General features: G+C 42.4%; 1 protein-coding gene across 5 annotated transcripts in view; it reads left to right on the top strand.

The window, feature by feature from the left end:
• The window catches only part of ARHGAP29 (Rho GTPase activating protein 29), a 59,524-nt gene that overhangs the window by 2,192 nt on the left and 44,147 nt on the right, over positions 1-13,185 (top strand). For 3 of the 5 annotated variants that reach the window (XM_083847415.1, XM_083847414.1, XM_083847411.1), the window contains exons 1-2: positions 770-885; positions 3,139-3,484. In XM_083847415.1, the coding sequence (XP_083703541.1) occupies positions 3,223-3,484 (262 nt within the window). In that variant the 5' untranslated portion in view covers positions 770-885; positions 3,139-3,222. Of the gene's footprint in view, positions 1-769; positions 886-1,030; positions 1,836-3,138; positions 3,485-13,185 lie in introns of those variants that run through there. The other 2 variants (XM_083847412.1, XM_083847413.1) reach the window with 2 other exon arrangements.

The raw sequence follows: 13,185 nt of genomic DNA, 5'->3' as shown, positions 1-13,185 counted from the left end.
GAGCTTTTTTTAAGGTAAAGAAGTTACTAAACGATTGAAATTAGCACGAGAGATAAGTAATGTCACAAGTTGCTTTAGTTTGGTTGCTTAGTTTTGGGCTTCAGAAATTCTGGTAGAATTGGGAACAGAGTTCTTCAACTGGAAGCGATTGTTTGCATACATGGAGGGGAAGAATGGTCCGAGGAGAGTGGTGCCCTGACACAGCCCTGAATGAAGCGTGCTGCAGTAGCTGGGGAAGGAGACTGGAGGAGCGAGGACAGGGAATGTACAGATGGGAGACCTGGAACTGCTGGGGATGGCAGATGGGGCCTAGACTTACATCAAGGCCCTCAGCATCTCTGATCTAGAGTATGTCCCATTCCAGAGCTTCACGTCTAGGACTGCTGGATTCGCGTGGCCCTCGATGAGCAGGGCGCAAGGCGTGGGCTGCAGTCCCTGCTCTAGCGGACAGAGCTCCTGCTGCCCCCGGCCCCCCTGAGCCGCCGCAGGAGGTCTGTGCGGAGGTCCAAAGGTCCCGCCGGTGCGGAACAATTTTGGTTTCTGTATGGTGCTGCGTGGCCGATGCTCCAACGGCTTCCCTGGTCCTCTGACCACGCCGTCGCGCGCAGCCCCAGCCCTCCCCGGGCCGCGCCCCGCGCTACCCCCGAGCGCCGCGCGCTTTCCCGCGCCCCGCCAGCACGGGCGTGCCTCGCGGGACAGGAGGCGTGGCTGCCTCAGGCTCCGCCCCCGCGGGGCTCAGCCGGCCAACGGCGTTGGGCGGGCGTGAGGGGGCGAGGCCCGCGGCGGCGGCACTGGGGGCGGGGGCTGCGCTCCGTGGGCAGCGGGGCGGCCTCGCGCAGGGCCCGCGGCGGCCCGGCTGCTGCGTGCCTCGGCCGCCGCTCTCCGGTAAGGGCCGCGGGGGAGGGGGGAAGGAGAGAGGGCGGCGTGGCCGCCGCGAGGCGAGGAGCGGCGGGCGGCTCGGCCGCTCACGGGACCCTGGCGCTGGCCTCCAGCCGGCCGCGGCTGCCGCCCCGCCGGGACGGGACGGGACGGGACGGGACGGGCCGGGGAGCCGCGGGCTGTGGCGGGGCTGGCGGCGCGGCTTCGCCCTCCGCTGCCCCGCGCGTGCTTCACTTCCCTTCCCATCCCAGCCGGGGAGCTGCGCTGGGAGAGCACGTTTCTGGACCGGCTGCCTTTTTTGTTTTCCCTTCCCCGTGGGGACCGGCAGCGCCTGGCCCCGGACCGGCTGCACGCGTCGGTAGCGAGGCCGGGGCTCGCTTTTCCTCCCCCGGGTTCGCTGTCCCGAGCCCCCGGCCCGGCGCGGCTGGCAGTGCCCCGCGGCGGAGCAGTGACTGGCCCCCGGCCCGCAGCTCTCCGGCAAGGTGCCTCCGGGAGCGTGGGCTCGCCCCGGGAGCGGGTCCAGCCCAGCACGCTGCTCCAAGCTGCCTCTGGAGCTGGCCCGACTTAAAAGGGACGAGTCTGGTTTAGATGATAGGGAAATCTGTCCTGATACAGATAGATAGGTAGCGGGTTCGTTAAAGGAGAGAAGGTTGGGCGGCTTTTTTTTTTTTTTTTGTAATTGCGAAGTGGCTTTGTACCCCTGAGAATTTTATGTGGGAACAGAAGAAAGTTGCTTAAACATTATGCATGATGTTTAATGTAAACCGCACTTTAATCCAGCTGAGCTGTTTAGAATTGCTTAATTATCGGCGTTATTTGTATGGACTTATGTGTGCTCCTCCAGGTACAGCCTGTAAACACCAAACAGAAAGCAGAGCAGCTAACCTGGGTTAAATTCTGAAGTTTTCTCCCCTGGCCCCTGCGCCCTGTGCGCAGTCCCTGGAAGTAGTGCCAGGGTAATTACAAAAACAACTGCTCTCACCACCTTTCCCTTGATATTCTGAAATTGCAAGGAGAAATAAAGTAGAAATAATGGGAAAATAATTGCAGTGCATTAGAATAATGTCTATTGAAGTATGTGGGGGGAGTGTTCAAAATATTAAAGGCTCTGTTCCTTTAGTTAGTCTAACCAAAAACAGAAATATGTATGGTATCCCATTTCAACCTGCATTTAATACTCAAATAGTAGTGACTTATTTTTCTCTAAAAGTGGTTGAATTTGAAATTCTAGCTGGTTGGTATCTGCAACCAGCGTTAACATTTTAATCTGGCATGTTCCAATTTTTTTTTTTCCCTGTAGTGTTTACCCTGTAGTGTAAATGCTGAGAGTTTCCCCTGGTGTTGAAAAAATAATAGCAGGCATTGTGAGAGCTGCTGGAACCAAACCTGGCTCCACCACCTGGAGTTCGCTGCTTGGGAAAGAATGGCTTAACCTGATGTGGTTAGCATTCTGTTTTCCCAAAACTAAACAAATGTGGATAGGTTTTTTACTTATACCCACTTAATAGCCCCCAAATCTGAGTATTTTTATGGTGGAATTTTAAGGCGTGCTGAAGCAGAATAACACCCTTCAAGCTAACTGCACGGAGACTTGCAGATAAACTGTGGTACTAAAACGTGTAAAATGGCTTCACTTTGCAATGTCTTTCCTTTGATTGGCTTTCATATTAAAAGATAGAAGGTTTAAAGGCCCATATAACTTCTTTCAGGATGTTTTCATTTCTCAGAAGGTGATAGTCAAAGTCTCTTGCTCAGCACGATCTACGCAAAGAAAATCACCCTATCAGATCATGGCTGGCTATTATCTTAAGAGACAGGATGCTGAATGCAGCTTGGTGGTTGATGCAAGCTGGGTTGTTGCTTGTGGTCTGTATCAGAAAGGTTTTTGCAATTGTTTTCAGTTGTAGTAACATTTCATGGTAAAGAAAGGGCAAGTGTAACACTTAATTCTTAAGGTTTCCAAAATAAGTACTTAAGGAACAGACTTTCTTGTGAAATAAGCATGCAGCATGCTTAGCTTTAGAAATGAGTTTTGCACACCACTGATTTTTATTTGCTGTACAAATTAAAAAAAAAAAAAACCCACATTTGAACAGTCAACAACCTTTATAAAGCTTCAGTTAAACATTGTAATGTAAAGTAGTGTCATCTTAAAAGATTTTTTGGATCTTGTCAGTACGAAATGTTACATCAAATGTATTTCTACACTAATCAGCATTTTTCCTTCTCCTCCTCCTTCCCCCTCCCCCAATTTTTAAGGGCTTCATCTTGGGCTTGTCAAATGGACATTAACCGATACTGAATGTTAACTGCGGGAGCTCTATAAGCACAGCGGCTGCTGGGATGTTGCGACAGAACGGCGGAAGTAACAAACGTGGTTTGGGATTAGCCCGGCTGTCTACCTCCAACTTCTTCACCATCTCTAATTCAGGAAATTGGGGAATGGGGCGCAGCACCAAGAGCAGCTCTCTGAGCAGCATTAGCTCCAACTCTGATTGTTATGACAATCCTGTTGTGGATCCGGAATATATCATGCAACTGGTGAATGATGTCAGAAAATTTGCAGATGTGCTACTCTATTTGAAGGAAGCCATTCTTTCAGAAGGTATGCCAGTTGATTTTTATCCTAAATTCTTAGGTTTTCTGAAACTCCCACACCTCTACTCATATGGTTTTATCTACTGTTTGCTGTGGTTATCTTCCCCTTTACTTCTCCCCTTTATTGCACCCCCCGTGCATGATGGTTGTGGGAAATGGTGGTTGTTACTTTGGGTTCTGTGTTTCCTCATCAGAACGCTGCAATCTGTTTCATAATCTGTCATGTAGTGCTTTTGAGCATGTAATATTTAAAAGGGCAAGGGGGAGTAGGTTTTGAGCAGGCTGTTGAGGCTGCAACTGAAAATTAGTGAGACTGTCAACTGATTAGTTTTTAACCACTTGAATGTTCTTGTCATTTTAAAGAATTCTGTTAGTGTTGGCAATGTTCCAGTTTTCTGGGCTCATATGATTCTCTGATTTTTCTGTTTTGATTGTTTTTTGAGATGCTCATATGTTAGTTTGAATTTAAGGTAGAAAGAAACTCTTCATGCTTTCTTCCTCTACATGGTAAGTGTTTACCATCTTCTGCCAGCAGGTGGAAACTGCAAATTTTTTTTGCTTACGAGGAGTGTTTCTTATTGTGCCTTCAGATTCCTTTAGGGAAAAGATACTAGTCCATGTCTGATCATTAGAAGGAAAGTGTTTATCTACGTTTTACAGAAATGTTTTCATGTTAATAGCTGAACTGACATCCAAAGCAGCTTTATATAAATGTCCTGAATATGAAGCATTGTTGCACATTTTTTTTGCCATTCCCCATGCCTTAGTGCTGTAAATGTCTGTTTTCTCTTTTTGGTTCAAATTTGCCGATAAGCAGATTTGGGTACTGTGTAGATATTCAGAAAATGCTGTTCCTGGAGAGTAAAATAATGTTTTAAGAGCCTTCCTCAGTTCAAAGGCAGTGAATTTGGTAGTGCTCATCTTGTGTACTGGGTCAGTGCAACGCTTGTTACCTCTAACTTTGTATTTAGGATTATCACTTTGTTTATAGATACGATAATAAGCCTTAGCAGGAATGAAAAGAATGATTACCCTATGATTTCAGGTTTTGCATTGAGCCTTCTTTGAGCAGAAGAAGGCTAGACAGTGAATGGATCTGGTGCTTTGTAAACCCAAAGTGCTTGAGCGTGCACACAGCCGAAGCAGCTGTGCCAAAAAGTGTGAACAAATCTTAACAGGGCAGTAACTTGAGACTCGTGATTGCTTCATGTCAACAGTATTTCTGCTGAACACACAGGATGATCACAGTTATTTGTGAGGTCAGGTGTCTGGTGACTACTGACACTGAAGTAGGCATCCTGTTAGGAAAGGACTATCAAAATACGAATGTATTCCAGCTGCCATGCAGTGCTTGCTAATTAATATTCAAATTAAAAATTAAAATTTTGCACTCGGAAGATTGGAGAAGCTAACATGGAATACGGGAGCTGTCTTCTTGTTTTATGTTAGATTGCAGAACTAATTTGTGAAACAATGTTGTTCATTTAAAGGATTATTTATAAAGGAGAGATGTTTCTTTTCCTTCATTGGGAACATTTTTTGGATATCTGTCCCCAGAATCTCATCGTATAGTGAGTTCTGTAGTATTGGGCTTGCTTACTGGTGGCTGGAGACAGCCTTTCTGAAGCCGAATAGTTTGGATTGCATTTTTCCATCCTATCTTTAGAAATGTTTATAGTTTTCTATCCAAAAATTGACAAAAACTTAGTAAGGTGGCTGAACACGCTCCTTACACAATTCTGGCTTGTAAGGCTTGCAGCTTATACCACAATTCTGGAATTACTTACGTGATTTATTTCAAGGTGGAATCAATTGCAGGGAGAGGAAATTATTTTTTTTTCCTTTCTGGACAGCATTAATGTAATGACTTGATGTATTTTTTTGTTGAATAGTAAAGCTTTGCTCTGAAGTTCATGAAGTCAGAACCAAAAATAATTTCTGCTTCTGGCTACAGCAGACATCTTACCCTGATGTGCATATACTGCGTGCATCTTCAGGCAGCTCAGGAGTGACAGAAGTAAGTGGTGCAGCAGGGTTGGGGTTGCAACCACAAGCTCTGGTGTTTGTCTGGCAGGCGTTCCTAGAGCCTGGTGCAGGTCTTTTGACTTGTGGCTGCTGTTCCCCAGTTAGCTTCCGCATCTACTCCTAGCCATAGCGTCACTGCTTTGGCAGACTTGTCTACAAATTCCTTTGCAGTGCACAGTAACTTCACTCTGGCCACAGGGCTCGGCTGGCTCCAGGCTGCTCCATGGCTCAGGTCTGCATCAGTCGTGGGCTGGCACCTGGAGGTGCTGGCCCTGTGTGCTGTGCCGGCGGGGCAGGGCGGCGTGCACCCTGCTCACATTAGCTGTGCACTGCCAGCGTCTGCAGTTGCTTGCCAACAGCTCGCTTAATGTTCTCCTGATGTGGTGATGATATCTGGAGTGAAAAATTTAAGCTGTTTTGGTCTATAATATGCGTTCATGTCTTGACTAGATCCTAAGTGTCTTTAGACACAGAGTTATACTGTTTTGAATGGTACCAATGCGAGTCAATAAATGAAAGACCTCAACAGCTTCATACTAGGTGGAGAGTGTTATATAACTGAAATTTCTCAGCCATTTTTTTGTAAACTTTGGTGCTATTTCTCTTTGCATTACTTATACTAATATCACTTAATTACTTACAGCAGCTTCATTGTCATAATACTGAATGAAACCTGGCTATTACTTTTAAATGTAGATATGTAATGATGATTGCTATGTAAACTGAAACCTATGAAATGAGGAGTCTCCCTGTTGGCACCAAGTAGGAAACTTCCTTCTCAGCAACACACAAAAACTAAACAAACCATCCCCCTTCCCCAAAACAACCAACCCACCCTCTGAATAGAATTGCCGGCTGGAAGTTTTTCAGCTGCTTGGACGTGAGGGAGCTGCAGTTGCCTCTGGTGGTGAGTGAAATACCATGTGTTCCCTACACTTCAGTTCAACTCCCTCTCTGACTCTAGGCATTGTAATGGTTGGTCATAATAATCTATTACTAGCAATCCATCTTGAGGCACAGGACCAAGGCTCTTACCAAGGTCTTCGTTATAGAAGAGCTGCATGTGTTTTTTGTCAATGAGTCCAGTACTGTTTTGCAAGAAAAACTGTATTTAATTCTAGCTGATGACAGGCTGTATCTGTGGTGGTTGAACTGCACAAACAGTTAATGGATCAATCTGTTGGTCTGGTCTTAAGTTAGGTTTCCAGATGAGTGAGATTGTGTCGTATGGCTGATATTAGTAAGGATAACTTCATTGTCGTTGTGTATTTGTGCTCGAACTGAAAGGCCTGGTAATTTCGTAGCATTAGTACTTTCTGAGGTCAAAGATAATTGAAGTGTATTGACGAGGCTCAAAATAAGTCAGTTGTCTTTCCTTTCTGATAAGAAAAAAAGGAAAACAGTTCCTTAGGAATCCCTGCCTGGAAGGCCAAACCTGAGTGTATATGCTGAAGTAATACCTAGAAGACTCAACACTATTTTTGTCAACTACAATCTGTGCTACTCCTAAGATTGTTCATCTGGTGTTTAATTTTACTGATGGCATCCTGCATTCGGTACCCCAGATTTACTTCTTGTCTCAGTTTTAATGTACATGTTAAACACAAGCTGTGAAGATGTAATGGCTTGAAAGCTGATGGGTTTTCTGTTTGTGTTTTGAGTTCAAATAGTGGCTTTTCAGCTATAGGTTGAGAGTGTGAGAAAATGACTGCTGGCTCCAACTGGCACCCCTCTTTCAAATGGTAGGACGTCCAGCGAAGTACAGTCTAAAGGCTGGAGCTATCTTGGATCTTCAGAGGTAGTGTTACACAAGAGAAGAAGTAACTTGCCACAGTTGAGAGAGCTGCAGAAACTGAATAGTTGTTTGGCTCCCACAGACCTGCTGAGGGCCCGGTAACCTGACCACAGGACTGAAAATACTTCAGAATTTGAAGTGTGTGGAATATACCTGAACTACATCTTGTGACTTGAAAGAAGGATAATTCTTGTCCCAAAGCATGGGTTGGGTTTAATGCGTCTGCAAGTAAATGCTGTTCAGTTTTATAAGGCTGAGTGACTTTTGCATGCAGAATATCTTCTTTTGGCAGAGAGGAGATATGGGGTAATTACTTCATACTGTCCAACCTCTTCAAAATATAAGGATGCCTATACTTAGAAATTGTATAGAAAGCATGTAAGCCACTTTTGGGGGTGAAACATAGAGGACCTACCTCTTAAAAACTTCTATTATAGAATTTATTGATTCAAAAATAGTTTTGCTTATTGCATAGATGTGCAAAGTTGAGAATCTGCCTAAGAAAAGGTATCTGTGTGAAGCCGCTGCCATTATACTCTCTTACTGCCCATAATAAATTCCACTGCTGCCTTAAGCAAATGATGTCACTGTAGTCTCTGCTCAAATGACTGTTGTTTACTTAGATTTAAAAGGATCACACAAAAGAATATTTAGGGCACAGTCTGAGTTCCTGATTAGAATATTTTACTTAGGGTTTCATTTTTAAGCAGTAAATAGTAGCTTTTACTCGTATGAAGTCAGAGACGGGAAACATTCCTGTTTCCCTGGTCTGAAGGTAGTTTACTAGTTTTGTGACATCTGCTATTTATTTTTTAAGGAATGTGTTGTATGCTTCATACTGTAAGGTCTACCCTTGGGACTGTGGGAAATAGTGTTGTATTATGAATAGCTGTAAGGGTAAAATTTGCATGTGGTCTGAAAGTGTTGGTGTAATTATACTTTATAGTTGAATATATAATCTGCTTGACTCTACTTCAAAATATATTTAGGTGTTACTGCTTTCTTTATCACAAACTTTGAAGTAATCTTCAAAGTATGATATTGTGTGCTTCATGTGGGCAGTTCTGCATACTTTTCAAGAGCAAACGCTTCTTTCCTCAAGTTCATCCTGTCTTCAACTAATGCAAATTAGAGCTTATTCTAAAATGGTAATGTACCTTTTTTCCAGATAGATTAGAAAACAACGGCAAGGAATAGCAAGGTAAAGCTCTTGGCTTTCATCACAAGTTTCACTTTGAGGATCAGATTTCACTGTCTGGTTTCTTAGAGTTTGATAAGGTGTTTTTTTTCCTTCTCTTATCCAAAGCAGAAGTGAAAATACTGGTGAAGCTGGATGGCCTGGTCAGGAATGCTTGCATCCTCCTTGTAGTAGCAGCAGTACTTTCAAAAGGATCAGGAATGCTACCGAACTTGAAACCTATCAGGCCCTTATTCTTGAAAGATAGATATTCAGCCCAGTGGACAGGATGTCTGTAAAGGTGTGTCAAGTTAAATAGTTTCTCAAAATAAGGAACTTGTAGTCCCTAGTGACTTCAAAACCACTGTGGAGGTTGGTATTAATTGCATGCTACACTAAAAGCCAGAAGTTGTCTACTAAATATAGTGCCTGAGGGTCAAAGATGAACAATTTCTCTTCACTCCTTCCAGGTTTGACTGTGTGCTTTTTCTCATACTGCTTACATTCTTAGTATGATTAAGGCACTATTGTATTTTTAGCTTTTTATTTATTTATCTGCTTGTAGTGTAAAACATTCAAGTTCTTTGCAGCAAAGTTCTGAGGCAGTATTTTGGAAAGTTAGCTTGTCCTGTTTTGCTAGGGAAATCTGAAGTTCATTAGCTTTGGCAGTGAAGATTGCAGATTGAAATTATGATAATTTATAATACCAAGTGTAATTTTGCTGTTTGTTCTTTATTCCAGTTTTGTTGCTTCTCAGTGAAAACTGCTGCCTTTGATACACCTTAAACTGCATGTATTACCTCTCTAATGACACTTTAGAGTCTAAAAATGTAACTTGTAGTATGGTAGCAGTATTGCTTGATAGGTGGGCAAACTGCTCTAAGCAAGGTTTTAATAGTGTTTACCTTTCTTTGTAGCACTGCCTGAAAGAATTATTTTTTTGAGTGATGTATTGTTTTCTTTAGTTTTGGGGAGAAGATGATATTGTTTTTCTTCTCGATAGTGTTTTATGTCCTAAATTAAAAAGCTTTTTGGGGAAGGGAAAAGTAAAATGCTGACAGAGCAGCTAACTTTCAGGGACCGTGAGAACATAGTGATTGTCAAATATGTAAACAATCTGTTTGTGAAGTGATTGTGACCTTTGAGAATCCTCTGGAAAAGATAGGGGAATTCATGTAAAGTGTAGCACATTGTTTCTTTTATTCCATGTAGCACAAAAAAAAAGGGAAAATAAACCATCTGGAACATAAATCCTGTTACAGAAATCGTGCTGCTTCAGAAAGCTGACATACAGACTGAAGTGGAATTTCAGGTCGATCACTTCCAGGATCTATTGAAGTGATACATACATGTAATATCTGTGTTATAATTTTGTAAATTTTATAACTTACTGTTAAAATATGCCTTTTGCCATTTCTTTGATTTCATAGCTCTGCTCACCCTTGGTTCACAAGGGACTAACGGTGTGTTTTAAATGTATTAGCTTACAATAACTTTGTTCAGACTCCTGCTGAACCAAATAAGGTGTTAAGAGCTGAATTCTAGCAGTTTGTGTTTGCTGTTTTGGATATTGTCGTTCCTGTAACTGGCAGAAGTGATCTTGTGAACTGCAGTAGCAGAGAAGCCAAGATTCAAACAGATTGGGGCAGGTGTGAGGCAGCTGGCAAAGCTGGAAGTGAATTTCTGAAAATGATCCTGCAGAAATTCCAGGTTTTTCTTCCCCATCAACAGCTGAAATGATAGTACAATTCTGTAAGTGTTGAATATCTACCAGACGTTGATCACTCGTTATTATAAAGCTTGTTATGTTTAGTACTCTGTTTTAAGCCATGCTAATAATGTATTTCTCTTTAAATTTAAGTGTGAGTTGCTGTGATCTCACCACTTCTTTCTGGGACTGGCAGTAGTCCTCTGGTGATCACATAGTGCTCCTGTGAGCAGATCTGATGGATTACAAGTCCTAGGAAGAAAAGGAATAGTTTTCAGCCAGATCAGCTCTATGAACTGACTGGCTGTGAGGTTGTACAGAGTACAAGCTAAAGAGGGAGAAGGCAGCTGGCAAAGGAACAAGTGGCCAGAGGTTAAAAATGGAATGAAACTTTGATTGTTGGGGCACTCAACCATGGCATTACAGCATACACTGTTAAACCCTCTCACAGCTTTTTTTTATCATCTCTGTTGAATGTTATGTTTGGCAGAGAGATATGAAAGGTGGCGAGGAAAGGACTGCAAGCAGAAAATGCCCTTTGTAGATGGCAAATTAATCGGTTGTTTGAGCTTTAGGCATATTTGAATTGGACAGTCATCTCTTAAACTCACCTTCTGAAACTTGCTTTTCATGTGTATGCAAAAACAGAAGTGGTTCTAGTAGTCTTTCTGACCTGGAAATTTCTTAGCGTACCCCTGCACACATATCCTAGTAGTCACTTCTAAATATTAGTACTGTCAATCTGAATTGAAACTGTTCTTTGATAAATGTGAAAGTCTTTCAAGCTAAAGGATGTAAACAGAGATAAGAGCAGAGTAAATAGTTCCTTAAACTTGTTTTAACAAGTTAGAAATTATCACTGAGAGCTCAAAGCCAATAGTAGCGATTTACTCATTTTTCAGAGCTTTTGATACTTTTTATGGTAAAACTTGGAGGGGAAGAATAACCAGGCCTGTAAACGTTTCAGAAGAGCTCCATGACCACAGCACACTGAAGACCTCGTGGTTGTTTTCCTGTGCTTCCCTTTCCTTCGTGCTGTTGTGTTTTTATTGTCTCTTTGATGAGCAGAGCATTGAGATCCCTGGCTGAGAGTCCTGTCCTGTCCAGTGCTAGATTTCACTATGACATGACAATTTTAGCAAAGAAAGCAGAGGTTTGATGTACTCCAGAGAGCTCAGTCCATAAACGCTAGTGAAACCTGTATGAAGGCAAGCCCACGACAAGCCTACACTACTTAAGTTTGCCTTCGAACCTGATGGGAGACATCAGTAGCTACAGACTGCTTTTCCCAGGGGGTGCTACGCTTGAACCAGGGGGAGAGACCTTTCCACCTGTCTTGCTTCTTCGCTTCAGGTCATTCCAAAAGCTGTTTTACCCAAGCTGCTTGTTTTTCACCAGTCCACATCTTTCAGGCTTTTGTTAGGGAGTCTTGGACTTTCAGTGACTGTGACCTAAGGAGAAACCAGAGGAGTTGGGCAATTCCTTTTCTTTGCAGGTTTGTACTATTAGAACACTGCTTAATTAATCTGCAGTCATGGAACAAGTCTGCTGTTTCCAATTCTCTGAACGACGGGAGGAAAAACACTTATTGGAGTTCATCTCAGCAAAGCCATGTTCTTCATAGTCGAAGTGTAAGCTACTAAATAAATGCAGGTTGCTAATGTTGGATAATAAATGCTGTTTGCTCAATTTCAGGGTTTGGAGAAGATTTAAGTTAAACAATAACTTAGTGGACTGGTAGACAAGTCTGTGGTTGATACCACCCCCCTCCCCCAGCCACATACTCAGCATTCCTGCAGAACAAATGCTCACTTGTTGCTATAGTGTCCAGGAGCAGCAGCCAGGAGGGGTGTGTGTGTGTCTTGGCTGTCTGTGAGTGTTTAAAATGTAAAATCAACCTTTATGGGTACTCTGGATATTTTTGTTGACTTAAATAATTAGCATATCTGTCTTGAGGAAAACTTTATTAGGAAAGCATCAGCATTTTCCATTTTTATGTTGCTTCGGAAGTCCAACAAATGTAATACAAGTAAAACCTCCAGTCTTTATGCATTTCAACGTGCAAAAGAATCACAGGACATCTCATTTAAAGAACCTTAGTTTTTTATTAATTAGAATTAGAGCCTTTCTGCAGCAGCAACTAGACTGATGAAACGTATTGTAAGATTAGCAAGATGAAATGTGAGTAGTGAGGTAGAAAATCAAGTCAGATTTTCTCTTATTTGACTTTAAATGTAAAGTTAGGCCTCTTAACAACAGAATATTTTCTGATATAGTTGGCAGCTTCATTGAGAAAAGGGAACACTTGGACACACAAACTTGTCTCTCCGAGAACTCTGCTCCAACACCTGAAAGATTAGATTTGATCCATTTCCACTGAAATCTTGTGTTCTTAATGGCAGTTTCCATGAATGTAGGAGTACTTGTGTTTAAAGAAAATATATCCACTATCGCTAAAATACATTATAGCATATCCACAAATGTATTCTGTTTTATCATTTCTCTGATGCATGAATTTTGATAAATTGCAATGTAAAACAAGAACATCAATACAAATGGTTACTGGTACCTAACAGCATGGAAACAAGTTGTGATTGTCTGTCCCTTTAATGATTGTGACTTTGTGAAGTTTTCATAGACTAAATCATACCTTCCCTCTGTTTCGTTGGAAGTGTGATTCCTATTTATGTTTTTAGGTCACAGAACTGAAGCTAACTTGTTTCTTAATTCGGAGTAAGTGTTCACATAATCTGGCAGTTGCAGTGGTTTGGTTATGTTTTATTTAATGTCTTATTAATGGATTGGAGTTAGAACTGTATGGCAGGGTAATAGGTTTGATATGCAGCTGGGACCTTGATCTTCATAGGGAGCTGCTTGCCTTTTTTAAGGAAAATAGGGATTTTATGGGGACTCATTCCTTTGTCTCCCCTAAAATGTCACTTTTTTAATAGAAGATTCAAGTGACTTATATGATGCTGTAGCAAATCATTACGTTCAGGTTAA

Source organism: Anser anser (genome assembly GCF_964211835.1).
Source record: "Anser anser genome assembly, chromosome: 8".
NCBI lineage: Eukaryota > Metazoa > Chordata > Aves > Anseriformes > Anatidae > Anser > Anser anser.
Note: the sequence above shows the minus strand (reverse complement) of the source record. Positions and strands in the feature narration are given on the sequence as shown.